This window comes from Epinephelus fuscoguttatus, linkage group LG18, assembly GCF_011397635.1.
Source record: "Epinephelus fuscoguttatus linkage group LG18, E.fuscoguttatus.final_Chr_v1".
In the NCBI taxonomy this organism is placed as follows: Eukaryota; Metazoa; Chordata; class Actinopteri; order Perciformes; family Serranidae; genus Epinephelus; species Epinephelus fuscoguttatus.
In genome coordinates this window covers 22,442,475-22,463,573 of record NC_064769.1, presented here as the reverse complement: position 1 = coordinate 22,463,573, position 21,099 = coordinate 22,442,475, and the positions used below count along the sequence as shown (strand labels likewise).

At 41.6% G+C, this 21,099-nt stretch overlaps 1 protein-coding gene across 2 annotated transcripts in view; it reads left to right on the top strand.

The window, feature by feature from the left end:
• Positions 1-21,099, top strand: part of bcr (BCR activator of RhoGEF and GTPase) — a 124,382-nt gene that overhangs the window by 78,006 nt on the left and 25,277 nt on the right. For both annotated transcript variants that reach the window (XM_049603380.1, XM_049603379.1), the window contains exons 3-8: positions 612-716; positions 1,800-1,985; positions 10,840-10,947; positions 13,588-13,648; positions 13,773-13,825; positions 14,218-14,358. In XM_049603380.1, coding sequence (XP_049459337.1) covers positions 612-716; positions 1,800-1,985; positions 10,840-10,947; positions 13,588-13,648; positions 13,773-13,825; positions 14,218-14,358 — 654 coding nt within the window. The remainder of the gene's footprint in view (positions 1-611; positions 717-1,799; positions 1,986-10,839; positions 10,948-13,587; positions 13,649-13,772; positions 13,826-14,217; positions 14,359-21,099) is intronic.

The following is a 21,099-nucleotide window of genomic DNA, read 5'->3' as shown; positions in this document are numbered from 1 at the left end:
GCCTGTTTGAGTTATTTCAGAGTTCGTGGTTAAACAAGACAGCCCGAGGAATCTCTCTGTCTGTCTGCTTTCTTTCATGTCCGTACTCCTCAGTGAGCTTTGACTGGGCTGAGGGGAACAGGGAGGCAGCCGGGGAGGATTTCGTGAAGGTGCATTTGTTGCTGTTTGATTTTTTACACTGTGGTGCTCACAAACAGTGAACCTGCAGAGGTTTCAGGCTCAGCTAAGAGCTGGCAACCCTTCAATCTGAGATTTACAAACAAATGATATTACAGGTCATTTTATCAGCTGATTTGAGGAATAATATGATTTCAGTGTTCTTTATGCTGCAGACAGGAAGAAACAGTTAAAGGCACATCACTAGGTGGTGAAAGGTATCAACACAAGACGTGTGTGGCAGTGTATTTATCTGCAGAGACTCTGTCCTCTGCCTGTATTTTTTAAATTCTTATTCTTATTTAGAGTGGAGGTAGAGGAAGCAACGAAAATCGCAGACACAGCACCGAAAAAACTCTCAAAAATAGCAATTTGATGGGAGCCAGTTTTTAGAGTAAGTAAAAATAATTCAGACTGTTTTAACTTAAATTTATATGTCTGTGTGTTTGTTACAGACTGAATGTGACCTGGAAAAAGGTTTGGAGATGAGGAAGTGGGTCCTGTCTGGGATCTTGGCCACTGAGGAAACATACCTCAGTCACCTGGAGGCACTGCTGCTGGTGAGAACACACACACACACACACACACAGCTTTATTATAAAGTAGCATGTTATTAGTGGTAGACCGCTTACACTTAAGGGGAGAGTTTGGATCTTTTGAAGTGGGGTTATCCATAGTCAGTGTACTACCTACAGTAGATGTCTGTCGAATCACCCTCAGTTTGGAGAAGCAGGCAGGAGTACATTCACGAAAGCTCAGCAATGTACTGCTGTGGTTGGGAGGCAGCAAAATGTATGTTAGCCACCTAAAAAACTCAACATACGTTTCAGTGTGCGCTATGTTTAGAATATTTTTACTGCTTTAAGTTGGTACATACAGCTCTTTCAACTGGGGAACTGAGGCCCTTATTTTACTCTCTTCAAAGCCACCAGACTCCATTGACTCAATCAAAAGTCAAATCAGTAATTTTACCTCGCTGAACACAGGAGCAGCTGGTCTACTGTTGCCTCAATCTGTAGTTTGTGTTACTGTGTGACTTTGGTGAATCGAAACTAACCCTTAAAACACCAAAGTCACACAGTAACACAAACAAACTAATTGATTGGGGTGTAGACCAGCAGCTCCTGTGTTCAGCGAGGTAAAATGACTTTGAAGACAGCATAGATGGGCTTCACTTTCTGTTCAGTTCCCTGTCAAATTGCAGTCTGATAGCAAGGTAAAGCGGCAAAAGTATTTTAAATATAGTGTACATTTAAACAGTTACTAATTTTTTTTTTGGTGGCCAAACTGAGTTTTGCTGCTGCTCCCGTCCACAGCAGTACATTACTATAGCTTCAGTGCCTGCTTCACCAAAGTCAGGGGGTACTGACAGTCATCTACTAAAGGTAATACACTGATTATTGATAAGTACACTTGTATTGATAAGTGGGGTTGTATGATTACTATAAGTACTCATGCTCAGTGTCTGCTTCTTAATGATAAAACCATTTAAATATTAAGCTAGAAAAATAGCACCACTAGAAAAGAGTATTAATAGAACAAACTTACATAGTAATGTTTATCTAAAGTGCTTATAGTTCACACACAAAGTCGCCCTCAAAGGGAATGTTATACCTATCATCTCCACTGTTTGTTCCTCTCAGCCTATGAAGCCTCTGAAGGCCGCTGCCACAACCTCGCAGCCTGTGCTCACTGTGGCCCAGATAGAAACCATCTTCTTCAAAGTGCCTGAGCTCTATGAGATCCACAGGGAGTTCTACGACGGTCTTTTGCCACGTGTCCAGCAGTGGAGCCACCACCAGAGAGTCGGGGACCTCTTCCAGAAACTGGTGAGGAAATTGAAAGAGATTAGTCAAAGGGATGGGGGATTTGGGGCTGTAGTTTGTGTGTCTGTACCCATGACAGCAGATCTGTTATTGCTCTTAAGTGACATCAGTGGGCACCCACAAAAGTTGAGAGTATTAGAAAAGACATTCAGGGTGCTGCAGCAATTGATTGAATTTGATTTTAGTACTGATGCTCTTTTTTATCATTTTAAATATAGACAAATTGAATCTGAATCATCCTTTTCTTCCTATTTCCTCCTCAACAGCCGCTCACTGTCTCTCTTTTCCTTCCAGTAGTTTCTGCCAAGGATGTCAGGGCCAAATGTACACTGGGTCTATTTAATCATTTCACAACGGGTCAGTTAACCTACAATGAATCATTTGTTAGTTCTCTCTGAAATACTGCTCCTCTCCCACTAGTGTAGCTTCAGTAGTGTGGAATAAACTGTGGCGTCTTGAATGTTTCATGAACAGCCCCAGACTTCTCAGATTCTTTTAGCGAGTTAGCGCTCAGAGTGAACTTAATCAGCGGCTCCTCTGGCAGCAGCACAGCGTGTCTCCCTCTCCTCTCTCGCCGTGCATACATAGGAGTTGGTGTCGTCAACTGATTTTGTCATAAACCTTTGGTAATGTAAACTTACGTGGTGCTCGCAACAACATGTATGTGAATTTGCGATAGTTCTGGTATCATAACAGCCTGTCACAGGTTACAGCGTGATGATTAGAGGAGAAATGGCAGAGCATAAAGGTCCAGGTGGAAAAAAAAAAACAATTCAATCATTTAGGATTTTGCTAGAAGAAGGAAATCACCCATTGATTTATTGATATAGATCACAGAGTACATTTAACTAACTAACTAATTAAACAAGGAAGTGGTAGACCAGCAGCTCCTGTGTTCAGCAAGGTAAAATGACATGTTTTTGTCAATGGAGTCTGGCTTTGAAGAGGGCATAGATAAGCTTAACTTTAAATTCAGTTCCCCATCGGAAACGGCTGTCTAAAAGCAAGGTAAATAGGTGAAAATATTCTGACTATCACATACTGACACTGATTTTTTTAGCTGGCTAAAATGCCATTTTGACTGTAGACAAATTGAATCTGAATTGTCCTTTTCTTCCTGTTGCCTCCTCAACAGCTGCTTGCTCTTTCCCTCTCTTCCCTCCAGTAGTTTCTGCCAAGGATGTCAGGGCCAAATGTACACTGGGTCTATTTAATCATTTTCACAATGGGTCAATTAACCCACAATGAATCATTTGTTAATTCTCTCCGAAATACTGCTCCTCTCCCACTTGTGTCTCCCTCAAACTCCCTGTATCTCTCTCTCTCTCTCTCTCTCTGTCTTTCCCTCCCTTCCAGACTCACTTATGCTTGAATACACTCCCATGTACACACACACGCATGCACGCACACGCACACACACACACACACACAGAGGGAGGTGTTTCACAATGCCGCCTTTCTGCCTCAGGCAGCTGAGACCATCACTGCACTGTGTGCTTTGTGTCTCGAAGAAGCTGCTATAAATAGGAGTCTCTCTCTCTCTCACACGCACACACACACACACACACACACACATGCACACACACACTCATGTTAATTTATCTCAGGAGGCTCCTCCTGGGGCTTAGCTAAAAAATTAGGATTTAATTTGAATCTTTTCCCGTCAAGGAGGCAGACACCAAAATCCACTTTTTATCTAATAGTTTCTTTTAAAGCTTGTCTTTGTATTTTTTTCCTTCCTTAAACGTGCTTCTTGGTCACGTTAGCTCCCATCCAACAAAACTGCCCCACACTCAGCGTAGAAAAAAAGACACAACATCATGGTTCTGATGTGGCTAAAACATGAATATTAAGCAGAGTGACTGTACAGTGTTTCCACACTCAGACAGTTTCTGCCCCGTCCTCCCCTACTCTCCAGACACCAGTTAATAGAAGTCAGGGGGAGAAGACGCTAAGACTACAGTGACGGGGGAAAAAAAAGGAAAAAATGCTACATGACAGCCATTCCGTAAGGATGTGGAGAGGGAGGGAGGGAGGAGGAAGAGATTAGATGAGAGTAGAGGAGGTGATACAGGCAAGGAATGGGGGGGGGGGGGGTTCAGAGAGGATGAGAGTCGGCTAGGCATGTAGATTTAGGCTGCTGCAACTCCGATAGAGCTGTCTCACCGTGACTCCTGAAATCTGCGAGGGGAGCAGGCAGACGGGCTTAGGAATCATAAAACATCAGAAGGAAGGCGAGAGACGGAGAGAAAAGAGGAAGAGGCAAAGCGTCACTGACAGGTTATGAGCATGAGTGTCAGAGAGAAGTGTTTGAAGGCTGAAAATAGGGCTAAATCACACTTCTGCTCTTCCTAGACACACACTTCATAAACAGTGGCAAAGTGAAGGTTTTACACCATGAAGACAGACGGGCAAACTGATAAACTTGCTTTGAATGTTGCTCTTCAGAGATGGAGAATGGAAAAAGCCTGATTCTGTGAATTTATAGAAGGAGATTGATCATTTATTTGGCCAACCTACAAACTGTTTTTTGCTCTGTTGAAGGTGTTTTTTTGTGGGATTCTCTGAGGTGGTAGCTGTGGTGTAGTGAATTTATGTATCTGGCGTCACAGTGGTGCAGTGGTTAGCATTGTCGCCTCACAGCAACAGGCTTCCTGGTTCCAACCTGGGGTGGGGGAAACTTTCTGTGTGGAGTTTGAATGTTCTCCCCACGTCAGCATGGGTTTTATTGGGCTTTGTCCAACCCATCTGCATGTCTCCTAAAGACGTGCAGGTTAATTGGTGACTCTAAATTGTCCGTAGGTGTGAATGTGAGTGTGAATGGTTGTCTGTCTCTATGTGTCAGCCCTGTGATAGTCTGGAGACCTGTCCAGAGTGTACCCTGCCTCTCGCCCAATGTCAGTTGGGATAGGCTCCAGCTCCCCTGTGACTCCTAACAGGATAGGCAGTTACAGAAAATGAATGAATGAATGAGTTTAATATGTCTGAGAATAGGTGGCATATAAATATTGTACACTTAAAAGAGAGTGTATACAACACTCATGGGTTCAACCTAGCTAATACTAGTTCAGAAACATGACATCAGTACTGAGAGGAAGGTAATGTAAGAAAAATGATAATAAATCCCCCTCAATGATACATGTCCAAAAAACATGACAAACAGACATGTAAGAAGTCAGAAGTACATAATAATGATGGTCAACCTGAAACAGAAAAAAACTGCACATGATTATGTCCAGAACTTTGATGCTGTATCAGGTTTTTTTTTTTTTTCTTCAACTAACTACACAGAGCCTTAACCCAGTGCAGCACTCCCTATTTTTTCTTTAATGCCACAGTCAGTAGCCATGTTTCCATCAGCCTGTTTAGATGCGCATCTAGAAGTATCGCATCAGAAAATTATGATGGAAACGCCAAAATTCGAATTAAAATCCCCTGATTCGCACAAACTAAAATACGCTTGCTTTAGCCGGATTTTGGTTGATTCGAAAAAATGTTGATTCGCAAAACGGGGGATGGAAACAGTTATGTTTGAATTAAGTCTGACGCACCTCTCTCCATGGTGATATCCACACTCTGGGTCGGGAAGGCGGTAATGCATTTACAAGCTGGTTGCCAACCGCCAGAACACGTAGAAGAAGAAGAATGCAAGACTTGTTTTGTTTCCTGTTCTGCAGAAAACTCGCACGAGTTCGTAGTTTTCACCATAGTCCGTACATTTAATGGAAACACACGGGATTCATATTTCTTTTAATGCACATTTCCCAATGATTCGGGGGGGGGGGGGGATTTACAATGCCCCAGAAAAAATTGAGTTTCAGAGACTTTGTTTTCTTCTGGTGACATTTAGAGAGTAAAAATAACAAAATAATATGTAAACTGCAACAGTTGTTATGTTCAATACTGTAATTTTACGATTAATTCTCAGGAAAGAATACAGAATAACTTGCCCCTCTGGTGTGTATTCTTGCTTAAACTAATCAGTAATATATAAACTAAATCAGTTTTCATTTATTCATTTAATTGCACTGTGCGACCCTTGTGCACGACATAAAAATCATCGCAGCAGATTTTACTAAATGCGCACACCTTTCCTTTAAAACTTTCTGTAAAACTGGAATTCTTATTTCCTTATTTCTGTCTGGAGGAGCAGCTCTCTTCCATGTCGCATGCACACCAGGAAATGACATTCAGTGTAGCTGTTTTCTTGTCCAAGGATGTTGTGTAATGTAAAGGTGTGAAAATCTGTCATAAATCGAGTGAAATATGGGAGAACTGTGACCGTGGGAGAAAGCAGTGAAAAATAAGTCTCCAAGGAAAATCAGGAGGGGTGACAGCACGGCTCTAGATATGGCCATGTCAGTCTGAGAGTCAGTCACCACCTGCTCCAGACTGAAATATCTCAAAAACTATTACATAGATTGCCAGGAAAAGAAATACAGACAATGATGGTCCACAGAGGATAAAGCCTACAAACTTGGTGATCAAAGTTCTTGCTTTAACGGTAAAATATTTACCAGATTGGCACAAATTTTTGACGACACTCTTGTTACCCAGTAACAGCGCCTAATGGCTAACGATTCTCTATTATTACTATTTTTTCTTTAGCGCCACCATGAGGCTTTGTGTGAAATGTCTCAATAACTATAAGATTGACTGATGTCTCAGGCCCATCAGCTGTGTTTAGTGCTAATTTGAAAATGCTAGCAGGCTAACACACTAAACTAAGTTGGGTAACAGGGTAAACATTACTAAGACGTCAGCATGTTGTCATTGTTGTCACTGTGCAGCATCACAGTGTTGACTCTTGTTTTACCAGCAAATGAAGGGTCTTATCCTTTCTAATGCTGTCTATTCATATCATTATAACATCATAGACTAAACAGCACTTTTTCCCTGTGTGAGAAATTTCCTAGTCTGTTAAAACTCCCTTATAACCAAGTGGCTAAATCCAGTCTTCTCCTATAATGGCCGTACTCTGTCATGAGGCTGTTTTTCTTAATGTTGTTTTCCGCTGTGGATTACACACATACTCTCACACAGGATAAATCCCGAACTGAGAAATCCAAACACCCAAGCAGTTTCTTTCATCACCCAAAGCCATTTTCTGCCATGATACTGTAGCTGCAGCGGCACACTCTGTAAGCCTTCACGGTGTTGTGTGCGGCTCTGTGGATGTGGCTGGCAGACATTCGGGCTCTCTGTTCTCTCCACAGTCAAACTGTCACGCTCTGAATGGCCTCCGCTGTGGTGCAGATTGTGTGGCCCAGGGCAGGACACAGGATTGCAGGATTGTGAAAATTGCTTTTCTCCTCGCCTTCTTCCACTTTGCTTCGTCCTAGTGTGCGGATGTATGTGGAAGACATTGTAAATCCATTTTGGAAAGTTTTGCCACTTAAAATTCATATTGAGTATTTGGAAAACACAAATAAGGACAGTTGTTTGTTTGTGAAGGATGTTTCTTTTGTCATTGATAACATATTAAGTTTAAATGATGTTTAGAAAACTTGTGACTTCACATTCCTGCCATAATTAAATCTCTCACCCCACCATGAGGGCAAAGATCAGGGCATGTTACAAAGGCCAGGGTTGTGCCTAAAAATAGGATGTTAGGGGATGAATGAGGTCAGTCTGAGACAAGAATAGTTATTAGCTTACAGATGTATAGTAGTCCTTTATTTATAGAGTACTATACAAAACTCTAATTATAAAGTGCTTCACACAAGGCAGCAAATTAAAAATCAACAATAAAAGCACTGACTCAGTCGGTCTTATTTCCTGAGGCAGGTTGTTCCAGTGCCTTCAGGTCCTGACTGCAAAGTCTCTGAGGCCCGTAGTTTTAAAAGAAAAGTCTGGTTTGCTGCAACTTGGGTCTAGTTTCGTAGCAGGCAGACAATCAGACAGGTTATTAAAAGTTCTGTATATGACATCATGAGCATTAATGTAGCAGCAACCAACTTTTCGGTATGTAAAGATGTAGTGGACTAATGGTCTCCTGAGCAGAGAACGAAGTCACGCTGTCACTGTGTATGTTGTAATCCAAGCTTCTCTATTCTTTGTTGTAGAGGATGCACATGTATATTAGTGCATTTGAGTCCCTGTGTGTCTCCCATTGACTAGTTCATGGCCACTGCGTTAATACAGCGTAACGCCCACCCTCCAGTCTTGCATGGTTATTATTGTTAGCTCTGTCAGCACTGTTGTCATTCTTAGGCCCTGATCACACAGAAAGTGTTTTAACAGCTGGAGGCGCCTTTTTGTAATTGTTTTTAATGAGAATTAAGCTTTTTGCTCACATTTCTTGTGTTGCGATGCGCCTTGTGTTTCTGTGCTCTAGACGCCTGGCGTTTTTACCAGAGCATTCTGAACTCCGTAAGTTGAAAAATCTTCAACTCGCAGCAGAAAAGCACCCCATGTCATCCCTTTTTTCGTCACCTTTTTTCTCATTGCACAATCGGATGATTTGAGAGGCGGGTCTTCTGTGGTGGTCACGACAACAACTTTACAGTCTGTTTCCCTGTGCCCAACAAACAATTTACTGACAGCCACTCAACTAAAGCTAGAGCAAGTATCCTCTGCTTGTGCATTTTAAACAGATACTAATTACTGTGAAAAAATAAATTAAACATTAGATTGATAGAAGGAGAGAAGGTGCAGCAAGCTTTTTTTTTACTAGTGGCATTCAATTTTGTAAAAAAGCAGCACAGCACACCTTGCATTTTCAACCTGCAAAACGCTTTCTGTGTCATCGGGGCCTAGCACTGATCTTAGCACCATTCGCTGCTAGCCCCCAGCTCTGCTACCTCCATGTTGAGAGCTGTATGGAGACAATTCTGGCTCAGCCACTGAATCATAGATATGTACGGCATCTATTGCATGTCTGTCCGTCCTGGAAGAGGGATCCCTCCTCAGTTGCTCTTCCTGAGGTTTCTACCATTTTTTCCCCCGTTGAAGGGTTTTTTGGGGAGTTTTTCCTTATCCGCTGCAAGGGTCCTAAGGACAGAGGGATGCCCACAGGATTGAAAACAAAGTCAGAAACAAATGTAGTTTTCATTACTCAAATTGTCCAATGTATATATATTCATCATAGTTTACAGACCAGTTTTCTGTTTCAGTTTTTACTCACTGTATTTACAGTAGTTTCTCATAAAGAGTTTTCCAGTGCAACTTCTGGATGCACTCACTTTCAGTTCATCCTCCAAATAAAGTGTTTCTGATTGTCTGGCTAAACTGCCAGCTTGTTGACAACCTCTCTGATCATCTGACTGCTCATTTCTTGCCTGACTTTATCAATAGACATTCATTACAGCTTTGTTGCCATGGTTCCAGATCTCAACAATGAGTACAGTACCATCAGATAGAAACAGTGACCAGAACAATGAAAGTAAGACCACAGTTGTAGGGCTGGGCAATATATTGATATTATATCAGTATCATAATATTAGACTAGATATTGTATTGGATTTTGGTTATTGTAATATGCTACAAGATTGACACAATATCGATATTGAGGAATGGTCTTAAAATATTGTGATTCTGATTTTCTCCACATAGCCCGGCCCTATGTAGTTGTAATAAACCTGAATTACCTTTTCAGCTTTGTGTCTGTAAAGGACAAAAGACATCCCAAATTCCTGAAGCTCCACACAAGCTAATATGGGACCAAAAGGTCTGAACTATAGCGACATGTAATGAAGAGCTTCAAAGTTAATAATACGTGTTCAATATACTCAGCTAAGATTTTTCTGGGGCATTTGGTATTCTTTATAGTAGCGTGTGTAGCTCTTACACACAAAGCCCATCTCCACTGTACTCTCTCCTCCTTCAGCTTTTGTTCGGGAGAATTGATTGTCCCTTTGTTCGCCGTCGAGATGGATCGCAGCGCTGGCAGGCAGCGTTTGGTGGAGTTTTATTCAGCCATCCAGCTTCCTAAATGTGCTTTCATAGCCTCCGTTACACCAATCATTAATTACTCACCCAGGCACAGTGCAGGTCTCGACGGTTGCCCGGGCAACCAGCCCGGCTGCGAGGTGCACCGTGGATACGTTGCTGTTGTTGTGACTGTGATGTGCGTCTTTCCTTTGCCGGTTGTTTTGTTCGATTGTCTGCAAGTCATATACAGTCTCTCAGACATGGCTGACTGGGCTGAATCTCTTGTCTCAGATATGGAATTTCAAGGATTATATATCTCAGTGCTGCGATTTAGCATTTTAATAACACTGAGAAGGTCAAAGGGGACTTCACATTGTCTGTTGTAAAGATTTGTCCATTTGTCCATATTTCAGCTGCCACTGTCCAGACTTGAGGAAATTAAGTGATTCACCAGTGCTTTCTGATGTACTAATTTATTGAGGCTTTACTTTAACAGTCCAGACGAAGGTATTTACTGAGCAGGCTACATTATAATGCTGTGCCTCCATTCGTCTGGCTGCCCAGTGTCTGTTTTGTTTCTCTAATGCTGTTCTTCATTAGTTTGTGTCATGTACATGCCAAATATAGACTGAGAGTATTTTTAGAAAAATGGTTTATTATTATATTTAGAGTTGAAGCAAGGCTCCAGATTGTATGATGTTAAGGAATGAAGTGGTGGAAGTCAAGAAAAGGAAGCAGTGAAGAGGACTGTTGAGTGTGTTTGGATGTGTCTGAGGGTTTCATTACTCTAACTGTCTTTACAATGAACTGTTCTGTCCAAGAGCCAGCTATTTATTTCTCTATAAAGAAGCTCACTTTGAGTTTACTGTCACTGTATTCACATTTTCATTTAGAATTGAGGGATGAATTTTCTGACAACACTTCAATATGTCTGCTATGTTAATTAAAAACACCCCTCCTCTGTTTCTTTCTTTCTCTCTATCAGGCCAGCCAGCTCGGAGTTTACCGAGCATTTGTGGACAACTATGAACTGGCTGTGGAGACGGCGGAGAAGTGCTGCCAGGCCAACACACAGTTTGCAGAAATCTCTGAGGTAAGAAGGATTGAGAAAAGACTGGATAACATCACAAAGCAGGGATAGAAATACCAGGGTTTTAGATATGGGGAAAGGAATTGGACCAAAAGTGAACAGTTGCTGGTTTAGCCTCTACTTTAAAGCATTTTACCACCGTGTAAAATCAGTGAAACACTTAACCCCCTACATAGCAGCAAATTATCCAACTGAGTTTCGCAAGTTGTTCATGTTTTGTTTGTCTTGTGTAGCTATATCCATATTAATAAAAACAAATTGTCCATCCTGCTGCAGCTGGGTAGTTTGTAAGAGAAAGGCAGCGTCACCTAGTCAAACGAAAATGATGAAGTAGATAAAACATAGTGTTAGATAATGTCTTCATAGGGCAATGAGCAGTTCCTGTGGGGTGTTATATAGTAGGAAGAGTCTATTTTCAGTGTGATCTCATCCCTCATCCCTACTATTTTGATGCTTGGGCAGAAACTTTTGCGTTGTATCTTGCCGGAAAAGGGGCTGGCAAAAGGTCACAAGTTGACTTCTGTTACCAAGAAAGGGACTGCAGCTAGATTCAGGCAACTAAACTACTTGGTTAGGGTTAGGAAAAGATTGTGGTCGACTTTGGTTTCATGAATCGACTCAGTTGAGTAAAGACTCATGTAACAAAACAACTGAATGTTAACTTTAAAGGGAAATTTCGGTTTATTATTTCAACCTGCCTCCTATCGTCCTAAATTTGTTTCGGATGCCCGTTCAATTAAGTTTTAACAGGTCTGATGCTACAGCTGTATCTAGGCTAACGGCTAACATGCTAACTATTATTTCTATGTCACTAGTAACTTGAAACAAATTTAGGACAATAGGAGACAGGTTGAAATAAACTAAAATTTCTCTTTAATTTCACACGACACAAACACCAGTCTCCTTGGTCAAAGTCCTGAGCTTGTTGGACCCACGGAGCTCCCCTCCCGCCGCCCTAATTGGATTTTAGCACTCTTTACACTATGTCCGTTGCTCTAAACATCTAATAATGACACAGATAGCTGTACATTGGAGTGGCTCAATGGAAGCATGATGCGTCTGGTGCCCATGACACTGTCCAAGTCGCCTGTTTCAATGCCGTGGTAATGAGACCAGGCTGCTATTTTATGTCTGCTTAATTTCTATTACCGGAAGGTATGTTGAATCTGTAGGCAACGGTACAAGATTTTGGAATCGGAAGCTTTTTGGTTTTCTTTTGTAGTCCGAGAAGTATTGACTAATCACATTTGAGTGGCAGGTAGATGTGGAGAGCAAAAGAGGTGGAACTTTTTGATTTAAATGTAATTTCAGAACCCATCGGATTTCGTCTAATGTCGCATTAGCTTTTTAAATGTTTTTTTACCTGCGTTCATATGCAAATAACTGTTTATAGAGATCAGCCAGAAAGAAGGAAGTTTTAGTCCCAGTATCCACTGGCTACACCAGAACCCTCAAAATGTAGGCTATGGCCCCACAAGCTTATCATCATCAGGCCAATAGCTGATATTGGTGGTTGTTTAACAGTTCTGTCCCTGATGCACTATACTTGCAAAATGCTTTGCTATTACCCACCCACGCAGCTTTAAGCATTTCCCTGCCTTTAAATTTGCATGTTCGGCTGAATATTTCTATACAAATGCAGCCAGAGGCAATATACTGTGTGTGTGTGTGTGTGTGTGTGTGTGTGTGTGTGTGTGTGTGTGTGTGTGTGTGTGAGAACGTCAGTTAAATTAGGGGACAATGCAGAGGAGGGTTGCTTGGTCTCATTCTCATTGCTGACCAGGAAAATCTGAGCTCAGTATCACCTACACAGACCATAGATGAGCCTTGGCAGCATAATAAATTTGTTCATTTATCTTTTCCCCGAACACAAGTTTCCAACAGCTTTGGGGGCTCAGAACAATTTCTGTTATCATAGAGACGCTAGATTTGAAAACACTAATTCTCCTGCCTCCAATCTACTTTTGAAGGCTGATGTAAGAAAATTGACCCTGGTTTTAAACCAGTAATCTACAATCCCACAAGTGTTACATTCAAACACTCTAACAAGGATGGGAATTGTGAAAGTTTAAACAGTATTACAGCTCTCTTCAGACATTTTGGGATTTTGCTGTTTCTAGCAACTACAAAAATGGGTTCAAGTGATGTTGGAGTCTTTATGAACTACAGTATGTACAATAAATTGGAGCAGATGTTCATGTCTTGACTGATAAGCTTTAGGATATCAGGATAAAAATAAAGTGCGGGGTTGAACAGAGCATGCTCAGCAGTCTTTGAGCCTTTTTTTTTTGCACATGTTCTTTCACATAGCTTCTGATACACCATCAGTCTTCCTCTATGTTTTATGAGGTCTACCAGTTAGCACTGAGGCTGGTGTCCACATGCAGGATGGGGAATTCATCATCGACGGTTGTTAATGGCCTAAGTAATGATGCATGACTCTGAGCCATCTGAGGAAGATGGTCGGGGGGCGGGGGGAGCTGCTGAGGATGGCATAATTAATTTGGAAGTGGATGACCTCAGAGCCTGAGCAAGAATAATAACCTCACTATGTTTTCATATGGCCAAACCATACTGAGCCGGTTTTCAGAAGTCTTTTTTAAGGGGTGTTCCTCTTTGAACTTGCCATTTGTCTCCAAACAGAACCTGAAGGTAAGGAGCCCCAAGGACTCCAAGGACCAGACAGCCAAGAACTCTCTAGAAGGTCAGTCACTTCATGCTAGTTTTAACTTGAATCAAAATATAACACAAATTAAAATGCGCACATATGGTATATTAATTCAAACATATCAACAATTAGTCTTGTTTATCTCCTTTTTCATGTACAGCTTTGCTTTATAAACCAGTGGACAGAGTGACTCGCAGCACATTGGTACTTCATGTAAGTAAGAGTGATGCTGAAGCAGACACGCATCCTCATTATGCCGCATAATAATGCTGCTCACAAATTAAGCCTAGAGGGCATGACACAGGTGATCACAACCCAACTGGCCAACACTGTCAGAATAAAAAATTGTATTATTATTTTCTTTATGTCAGGGATTTCTTTCTCCATCTCTAGAAAGCATTTTCTCCATCAGCACCCATCCCAGATATCTGACAAATTGCAGATTAGAAATGACCACACATAGAGAAGTCCAAAAAGGCTTGGGTTTATGAATCACAGACCTTGTTTTCAATTCAGCCTCCTATGGGAACGTCTTTAAGGGCTACGCTGTTAGTTTTGTGTTTCAGTGGGTAAAAAAAATTTCTCCGTCTACTGCTGTACTCTAGGACTTGCTCAAACACACGCCCACCAGTCACCCGGACCACCCGCTTCTGCAGGACGCCTTGCGGATCTCCCAGAACTTCCTGTCCAGCATCAATGAGGAGACGACGCCCCGACGGCAGTCTATGACTGTCAAGAAGGGAGAGGTGAGTGTAGCCCAGATTTATACTTCTATATCTGTATCTGTTCAACCAGCAAAATTATGTTTCTCTGTATCCGTATGCGAATGGAATACTGGAAGTGAGTGTGGTTTATACAGTAAAGCTGAAAACACACCAGTCACATTTGTTGATGCGTGTCGAGCGCCACCCCCAGCACACACCGGACACGTTGCGCTGCAGCTTGTGAACAGACGATCACATGAGGTTATTGTTGCTGAAAGATCTGTGCCTCTTCCACCTCTGCATTAGCTTAAAATCTTGCGGGGACACCCGCTTAGTTCAGTTGATTTCTCACCAAAAGAGCAGATCTCCAGAGCTATGACTCACCAGGAAGTATCTCTTTGGCTATTCTCTTTATAGTGATGGGATTGTGAGTCGTTTAGCTCGTCACATACGAGACAAAGCAACAGCAACAGGGTTCTCTGTATGCATCAGTGGTGAGGTGGTGAGTCGAGCTGCCATAGGAGCAGAGAAAAAGAGCTGCTACGTGAGCTGACATGTACAAGCAGAGAGCGAGTGGGGGAGAAATGTATTTAATTCTGAGGGCAGCGAGACTGGAAATAAGACAGTCGCATAAAGTGCCTCAGGGTGGCGCATCAACACTCATCTTGCCACGGCCGATGTGGGGTTGTACATAGAAAATAATAGGGGCATATTTTTTGACCCGTGATGTTCACTGCCGGGGTGTTTTGGCCTTAAGCCAAGTTAAATCGGGTAAATGTTGTATTTTCTAACTGAATGTTTATTGACAGTGAAATTGTTGTGCCTTTAAAGCATCAAATTGATTTAGTTATGGCATATAATTAATTATAACATATATTTCTACATCCTGATACTGTACTTTTTAATCTCTCATTCTCTTTCTTTTATTTTTATTTTTAACCAAATTAAGTTTTGTGAACTGTGTGAACCCCACCACTATGATATGCCATAAAAAACAATACATAAAAAAAAAATATGCCTTTGAAACAAATAAATGTGCCTATGAAAGAAATAGATATAGCTATGAAATAAATCCAGAAATAAATAAGTTAGGAAGTAAATATATCAGTAAATGTTAATATACATATATAAATCAGTCAATATGGTTTAGTGAATAAATAAATGTGTTTTATTTGAGAAAGGAAGTTTTTCAAAGACTACTTTTATTTATTTCAGAAGACTTTCATTTCCTAATGCCAAATTTATTTCCCAGCTCATTTTATTTCCAACTGTAAAATTTTCCGTCAAATATTTTTATACTGTTGGTGTATGCCAAAATTGCATGAAACCTATGGCCGATACATACAGTGCAGCATGTTGCATCTTAAACACATTAATATTGACTGAAATACAAGGTAAAATACCTTTTTTTTAATAATAGAATTGTGTTTTTTAAATGGAGCAAATTAACACATACAAACTACAGAGTCTGTGCTTCATTTTGACGTCTCCTTCTCCTTGTAGTGACAGTGACGGTCATGAATGGTCAGCTTCGAGTAAAATAAATATCTGTTTCCATCACATTATTTACGCTTATTGATTATTCGGATTTAGATGCATCCCTGCTAAAGATATAGTCATTATTTCATCAGTTTAACCCTTTGCAGCTCTGATGCCGAGCATGCTGATGATGACATAACCCCGCCCTCTAAATGACCATGAAGTCACTGCCAAATGAATGTTTAGGCTGCCGCCAATCTGCAGCCTAAAGCAGAGCCCATGCCCTTATATGGTCATACCAGGGTTGATTCTGTGTTTGCGCTGTGTCTCTCTGGTGGCTTCCCATCCCTCCCATCTCCTAACGCAAACACACCCCGAACACACACACAATCTACCCCCCACTGCCTCTGTCATCCCCGGAGATGACTTGACGCACATGAATGGACTCCTCTTGATTGATAGCTTGCGTGACACGGCCATACATAATGCCTTGTAATGAGCCACCGGTCCGCTCTGACTGGCAGATTCCAACTTAATTATTCATAAATGGAGGGTGGGTGTGAAGGAGCGAAAAAGGCTGTGCCAGCTCCTCCCTCTGCTCACAGGGGGGTCATTACTGCACCCTCTCTCCACACACACACACACACACACACACACACACACATATACACTTATCTACTCTCTGTTCCATTCACTCGCTCTTTTTCTCTTGTTTGCCTTTGAACATGCACACACACCCGGACACATGCGCTTCCCCTCCTATCCCCGCAGGCCCCAGTTCCATCCCAGTCTGTCCGCACCTCCACACCAGTCATCAAATATTTATCATAGATACATGAAAGTAGCACATGGAAATCAATGGGGCTCATTATATTGTACCTTAGAGTATATAATACGCCTCAGGTTTTCTTCTGCATTTTCACCAACTGAGCTGCAACATATAGTGTAATGCGCTCTGAAAGATCGTCGTTACCTGGAAGGGCGATGTCTTGCATTCAATGAGGAGGACAATGCTTAAACCAAGGGGTTGTTTGAGCAAGAAATACAACTTTAATCCCTTCTAGTAGAGGAGATTTGTTTGTAATACTGCTTTAATAACAGTAATTGCATTTAACAATGAAGCAGTTTGAGCTACTACTGGGTTTAAACTATCAAGTCAGCACAACCTAAGTTGTTGCTGTGGCTGAATCTGTTCTCTGACCTCTCCACAGTACAGTAGGTTACTGTATAGTGATACTGATAGTGATACTGGGCTTACATGTTTTACAAAAGTGTTTTTGCACTTGCTTTTTGTTCATTTCTAAGTGTTGGAGAGTTGTTTGCTACTTGTGAACAGTGTGTGAACAGTCAGAAATGTCGAAGGAACACTGAGTCTATAAACATTAGCGAGGTGTCGATGTGTCATTCTTGGAGTTATCCCTGATGGTTTAAGGGTGTAGGGCAGTGGATACCAACTGGTGGGTCACGGGTCCATCCTGACTGGTCCACAAGTGACTCATGAATATGTCAAGTTAGTAAAAAAACACACTTTATGTTGAAGTACAAGGAATTTCCAGCACAGAGATTTTATTTTGAAGTGGTTTCCTGCTGTAGGGTTAGTAAATAATGGATAGCTACTTAACAGAGACAGCAAACTAGCTCGATGACATGGCCAAAGCAAGTATGACACTGAATATATTTAACTGTATGGACCTTACACTAGTGACTAAGGAGAAATCTGGACCTCATGGCTGGACCAGTTGGGAACCACTAGGGAGTGTTTTTTCAACATGACTGTATTGTACATCTCAGCAAACCACAAATATGTTACATTTGTACATTTCATATGTGTCATATCAATGTTTCTAGTGACATAATATATAAGCGTACTATATCCTTAGGAGGTTGATGGCTTGACTTATAGGTGAGATACCTGCCAAGCTGCAGTCCACTGCAGACTACTGTTCGAGACCAACAAACCACAGCGGTTTGACATCTGGAGTCATCCCTGTTTCCTGCACCTTTTAGCCCCATAAATGTGGGTGGCGTTTTGTAACTTGTGGCGGTTTTTCCACCGGAGACAGCGCGCAGACACATCGCTGCTTTTCCTGCTGGAGTTGTGCCACCAAAACTGGGATTTATAAACCTAGACATGATCTTTTCTTTAGCATTACCAAGTGGTTCTTGTGCCTAACCCTAATCGTAACCACAGTGTTGTTGAAACATAAAGTTTTAATGCATCCCTGCCACATTTGGCCCGCTATAGTGTGCCAGGTGGCCTGCAGACCATTTTCTTCCTCACAGTAAGAAATAAATTGATTCACACTGGACTTTTTTTTTTTCTTTTAATGTAAATAAGGTGCGAGACTGGCCTCCTTACATTTTGCAAAAGTGGCCCTCAAGCAAAGCAATTTGAGTATCCTTGCTCTACATAAAACAGACAAATGTAACATATCCATGGTTTGAAGAAATGTATAAAGCATTTTTCTGGCAACCAGGTTGAGTTAGGACAAATGATGAAGTATAAAGAGGCCAAACTGCTGATTTATGATCTGACCTGACATGTCGAGGATTAAGGGAGTGCTGAAGTGTCACTCTTCCCCTCTATGTGCTCACACTAGCAAATAACCTGTGGTTTGTTCAGTGGAGGCATGCAGGAGCAGAGTAGCACAAGTGGCCCCTAGAGGCCCTGCCCCTGCCACACGAAGGGAGGGCACAAACAGAAGCTGCTTAATTAAAATGCAAATGATGGCGCTGTCTAAATCTCAATTCACCTCCTCACTTTGCTTTGTTTGCCTGTGGGAGAAGATGTGCCCCTGATGTGACTGTGTGTGAGTGTATTTCGAGTAGAAATGCAAACCGCTTTCATCTGTCTGTACGTCTGCCTTTCGCGCCGTCATTACACAAACTGGTCCCCGTACACACAAATCAGTTTACGCACACATAACGGCCAAACACACAAGCGCAGAGATGCCCCTTGAAGCGTGCGTTCTAAAAATAAACACGGATCTTTTGTAAATTCATGCCATAACTCGCGCACACGCTCTTAGCGAGGCTCCTCCAGGAGATGGTCAATATTTAATCTGCGTTCTGTGCTGTCAGCGTGCTCTGCCCCACGTCGCTCTGCCTCAACATTGGCATTGCTGATGTTCCGGTCAGCTATTATGAGAAATGGAGAAAGTCACATTTCTCCTACTGGCTGTGCAATATTATGAAAATGTCATCTGATGCGCTGAGACAGCTGCTTTGTTAAGGATGTCTTTTCCCCCAGTAGCAGAGCGAAGCAGCAGCGTAAGCACATTTTTAAATTTATCAGATTACTGATGTTGGGATGAGCCTCAACTGGAATATGTGTCTGCATCCAAAGATAAAACAATGAGCCTTAATTAATTCTTTTAATAGCTACAGGCATTCAGTTAATGTGTCAAACCCTACAGTCAGTGTTAAAATAATAAAACTCGTGAGAACAGCATTATTCAGGCTATTAGAGGTTTTTTCTGCTCAGTTTATGATTAAAAATGAATATTTATAATCTCTTAATTCTGATTTAATGCAGTCAAAACCTTTGTTAAGAGTTTTTCTAATGACAGATTTGAATGTGCAGGTTAAACAGATGCTTCTGTGTCGCAGTATTTTAGTGGTCTGTCTTGCTTTATCCCTTCCCATTCACTCCCATTCAATCCCTAATCTAGCTGTTATCCTTTACTTTGTTTTATCTCTTTATCATGAGATCAGTGGGAAGGAGGATTATCACTGAGGCCTCCTGGGCAGCGTAGTTTTACTATAGTCATTTCAAGTCCAAATCACTTACCTGAATGTTTAGACAAATCTAGTAGCTCCTGTGTACGACAATGCTGCTGACAATTCATTTTAATCTGCATCAGTCAGGGTTAGTAGTTCATCTGTTAGGGTGCTTTGTGTCTAATAATCCAACCTAATCTACTGTTGTACTTTCTGTTCCACAATCAGGGAATGAAATACTTAGTTTGCCGCTCTTCTCTGATCACCATCCTAAAAAAGTAATAATTAAAAAGTGACTTGAACTCGATTTTGGAGGAGGTAAAACAGCTACACTGGCCTCTGTGGGTTGAAAGATGTACTGTAAGTCCCTTGAACCTCTGACCACACCCTGTGATGTCATAGCTAGGTGTGGTCTGTCATAAATGTGACCACAGCCAACTGGCAAAATAGAGCGGTACCATAATGCCACGCTACTTCACTGCTGCCCAGGGTGTGGAAAAAGCATGTTGCCACCACTGGCTGGTTGGACAAGCAGGATTGCAAGACTGGATGCAGTTATTCTACAAAAAGTTAAAAAGAAATAAGAGGAGAAAACAAACAGAAGGAAGAAGTAATGTAGTAGAAAGCTTTGAATCTCTGCCTGAACCCGGTTGTGCCCGGCCCAAACCCAGTGCTGTAATGTCTAATCATACCCTGGACTTTAATCGGGTCGGGTTCTCACCGATTTCCTGGAGTTAAAATGATTTATGTCCATATAAAATATCAATTGGTTAAGTTTACCTTCACTACACGTAGCGCTCTGCTGCTCTAAACCAAATAGCATATTCCAACAGTGCCCCGAATTTATGAATGGTCCAGTTTGTGCCAGAATGTGCTCTGTGTTCGGTGAGGCTATTTACGAACACGCTCCATGTCACAAATGTCTGTTACAATAGTCGTCATTTAGGGCCATTAGTCGAGTAGTCGCCCTCATGTTTACGATTTTTATTTAATTATTAAATGATATATTTTGGGTGGGGCAACACAATGGTTTGAGTTGAAGGTGTGAGAAAGAATAGTATCAGTAACATTGTTAACACTGTGCTACATTACAGAGAAATACAAAACCGTACTAATGAACCTTCATTAATATAGAACTATATTTTATCTACAGGTGCATGTCACACACTGAGTGAGCCGCCTGTTAATGACACTGTGGGCAAAGCAGTAATGATTGTGCTAAGTGGCTAATGGGCATGTAGCTACTTTCATGTTTCAGATGATACATCATGTTTGTAGTCGACCAGTGAAGATGAGTTTGCATATCACCTTGGGTTCGTCCTTCACCTTCTCAAAATGATCCCACACTTTGGATTTCCTGCCCGACACGTTATTAACTAGCCTGTGGAATAACCGCAGGTATAGGTGAAGATATCCACAGCATCCAATGTCAGTTTCTCCACTACTGTACATTGGTTTCTGAAAAGCAATACATGTTAGCATGCTGACGTTAGCGTGTAGCTCAAATCCCTGCTGTGCCTTGTTTCTGTATCTATTAATATTTTACATATGACTGTCTAATCCCTACATATCCTGTATGTAATT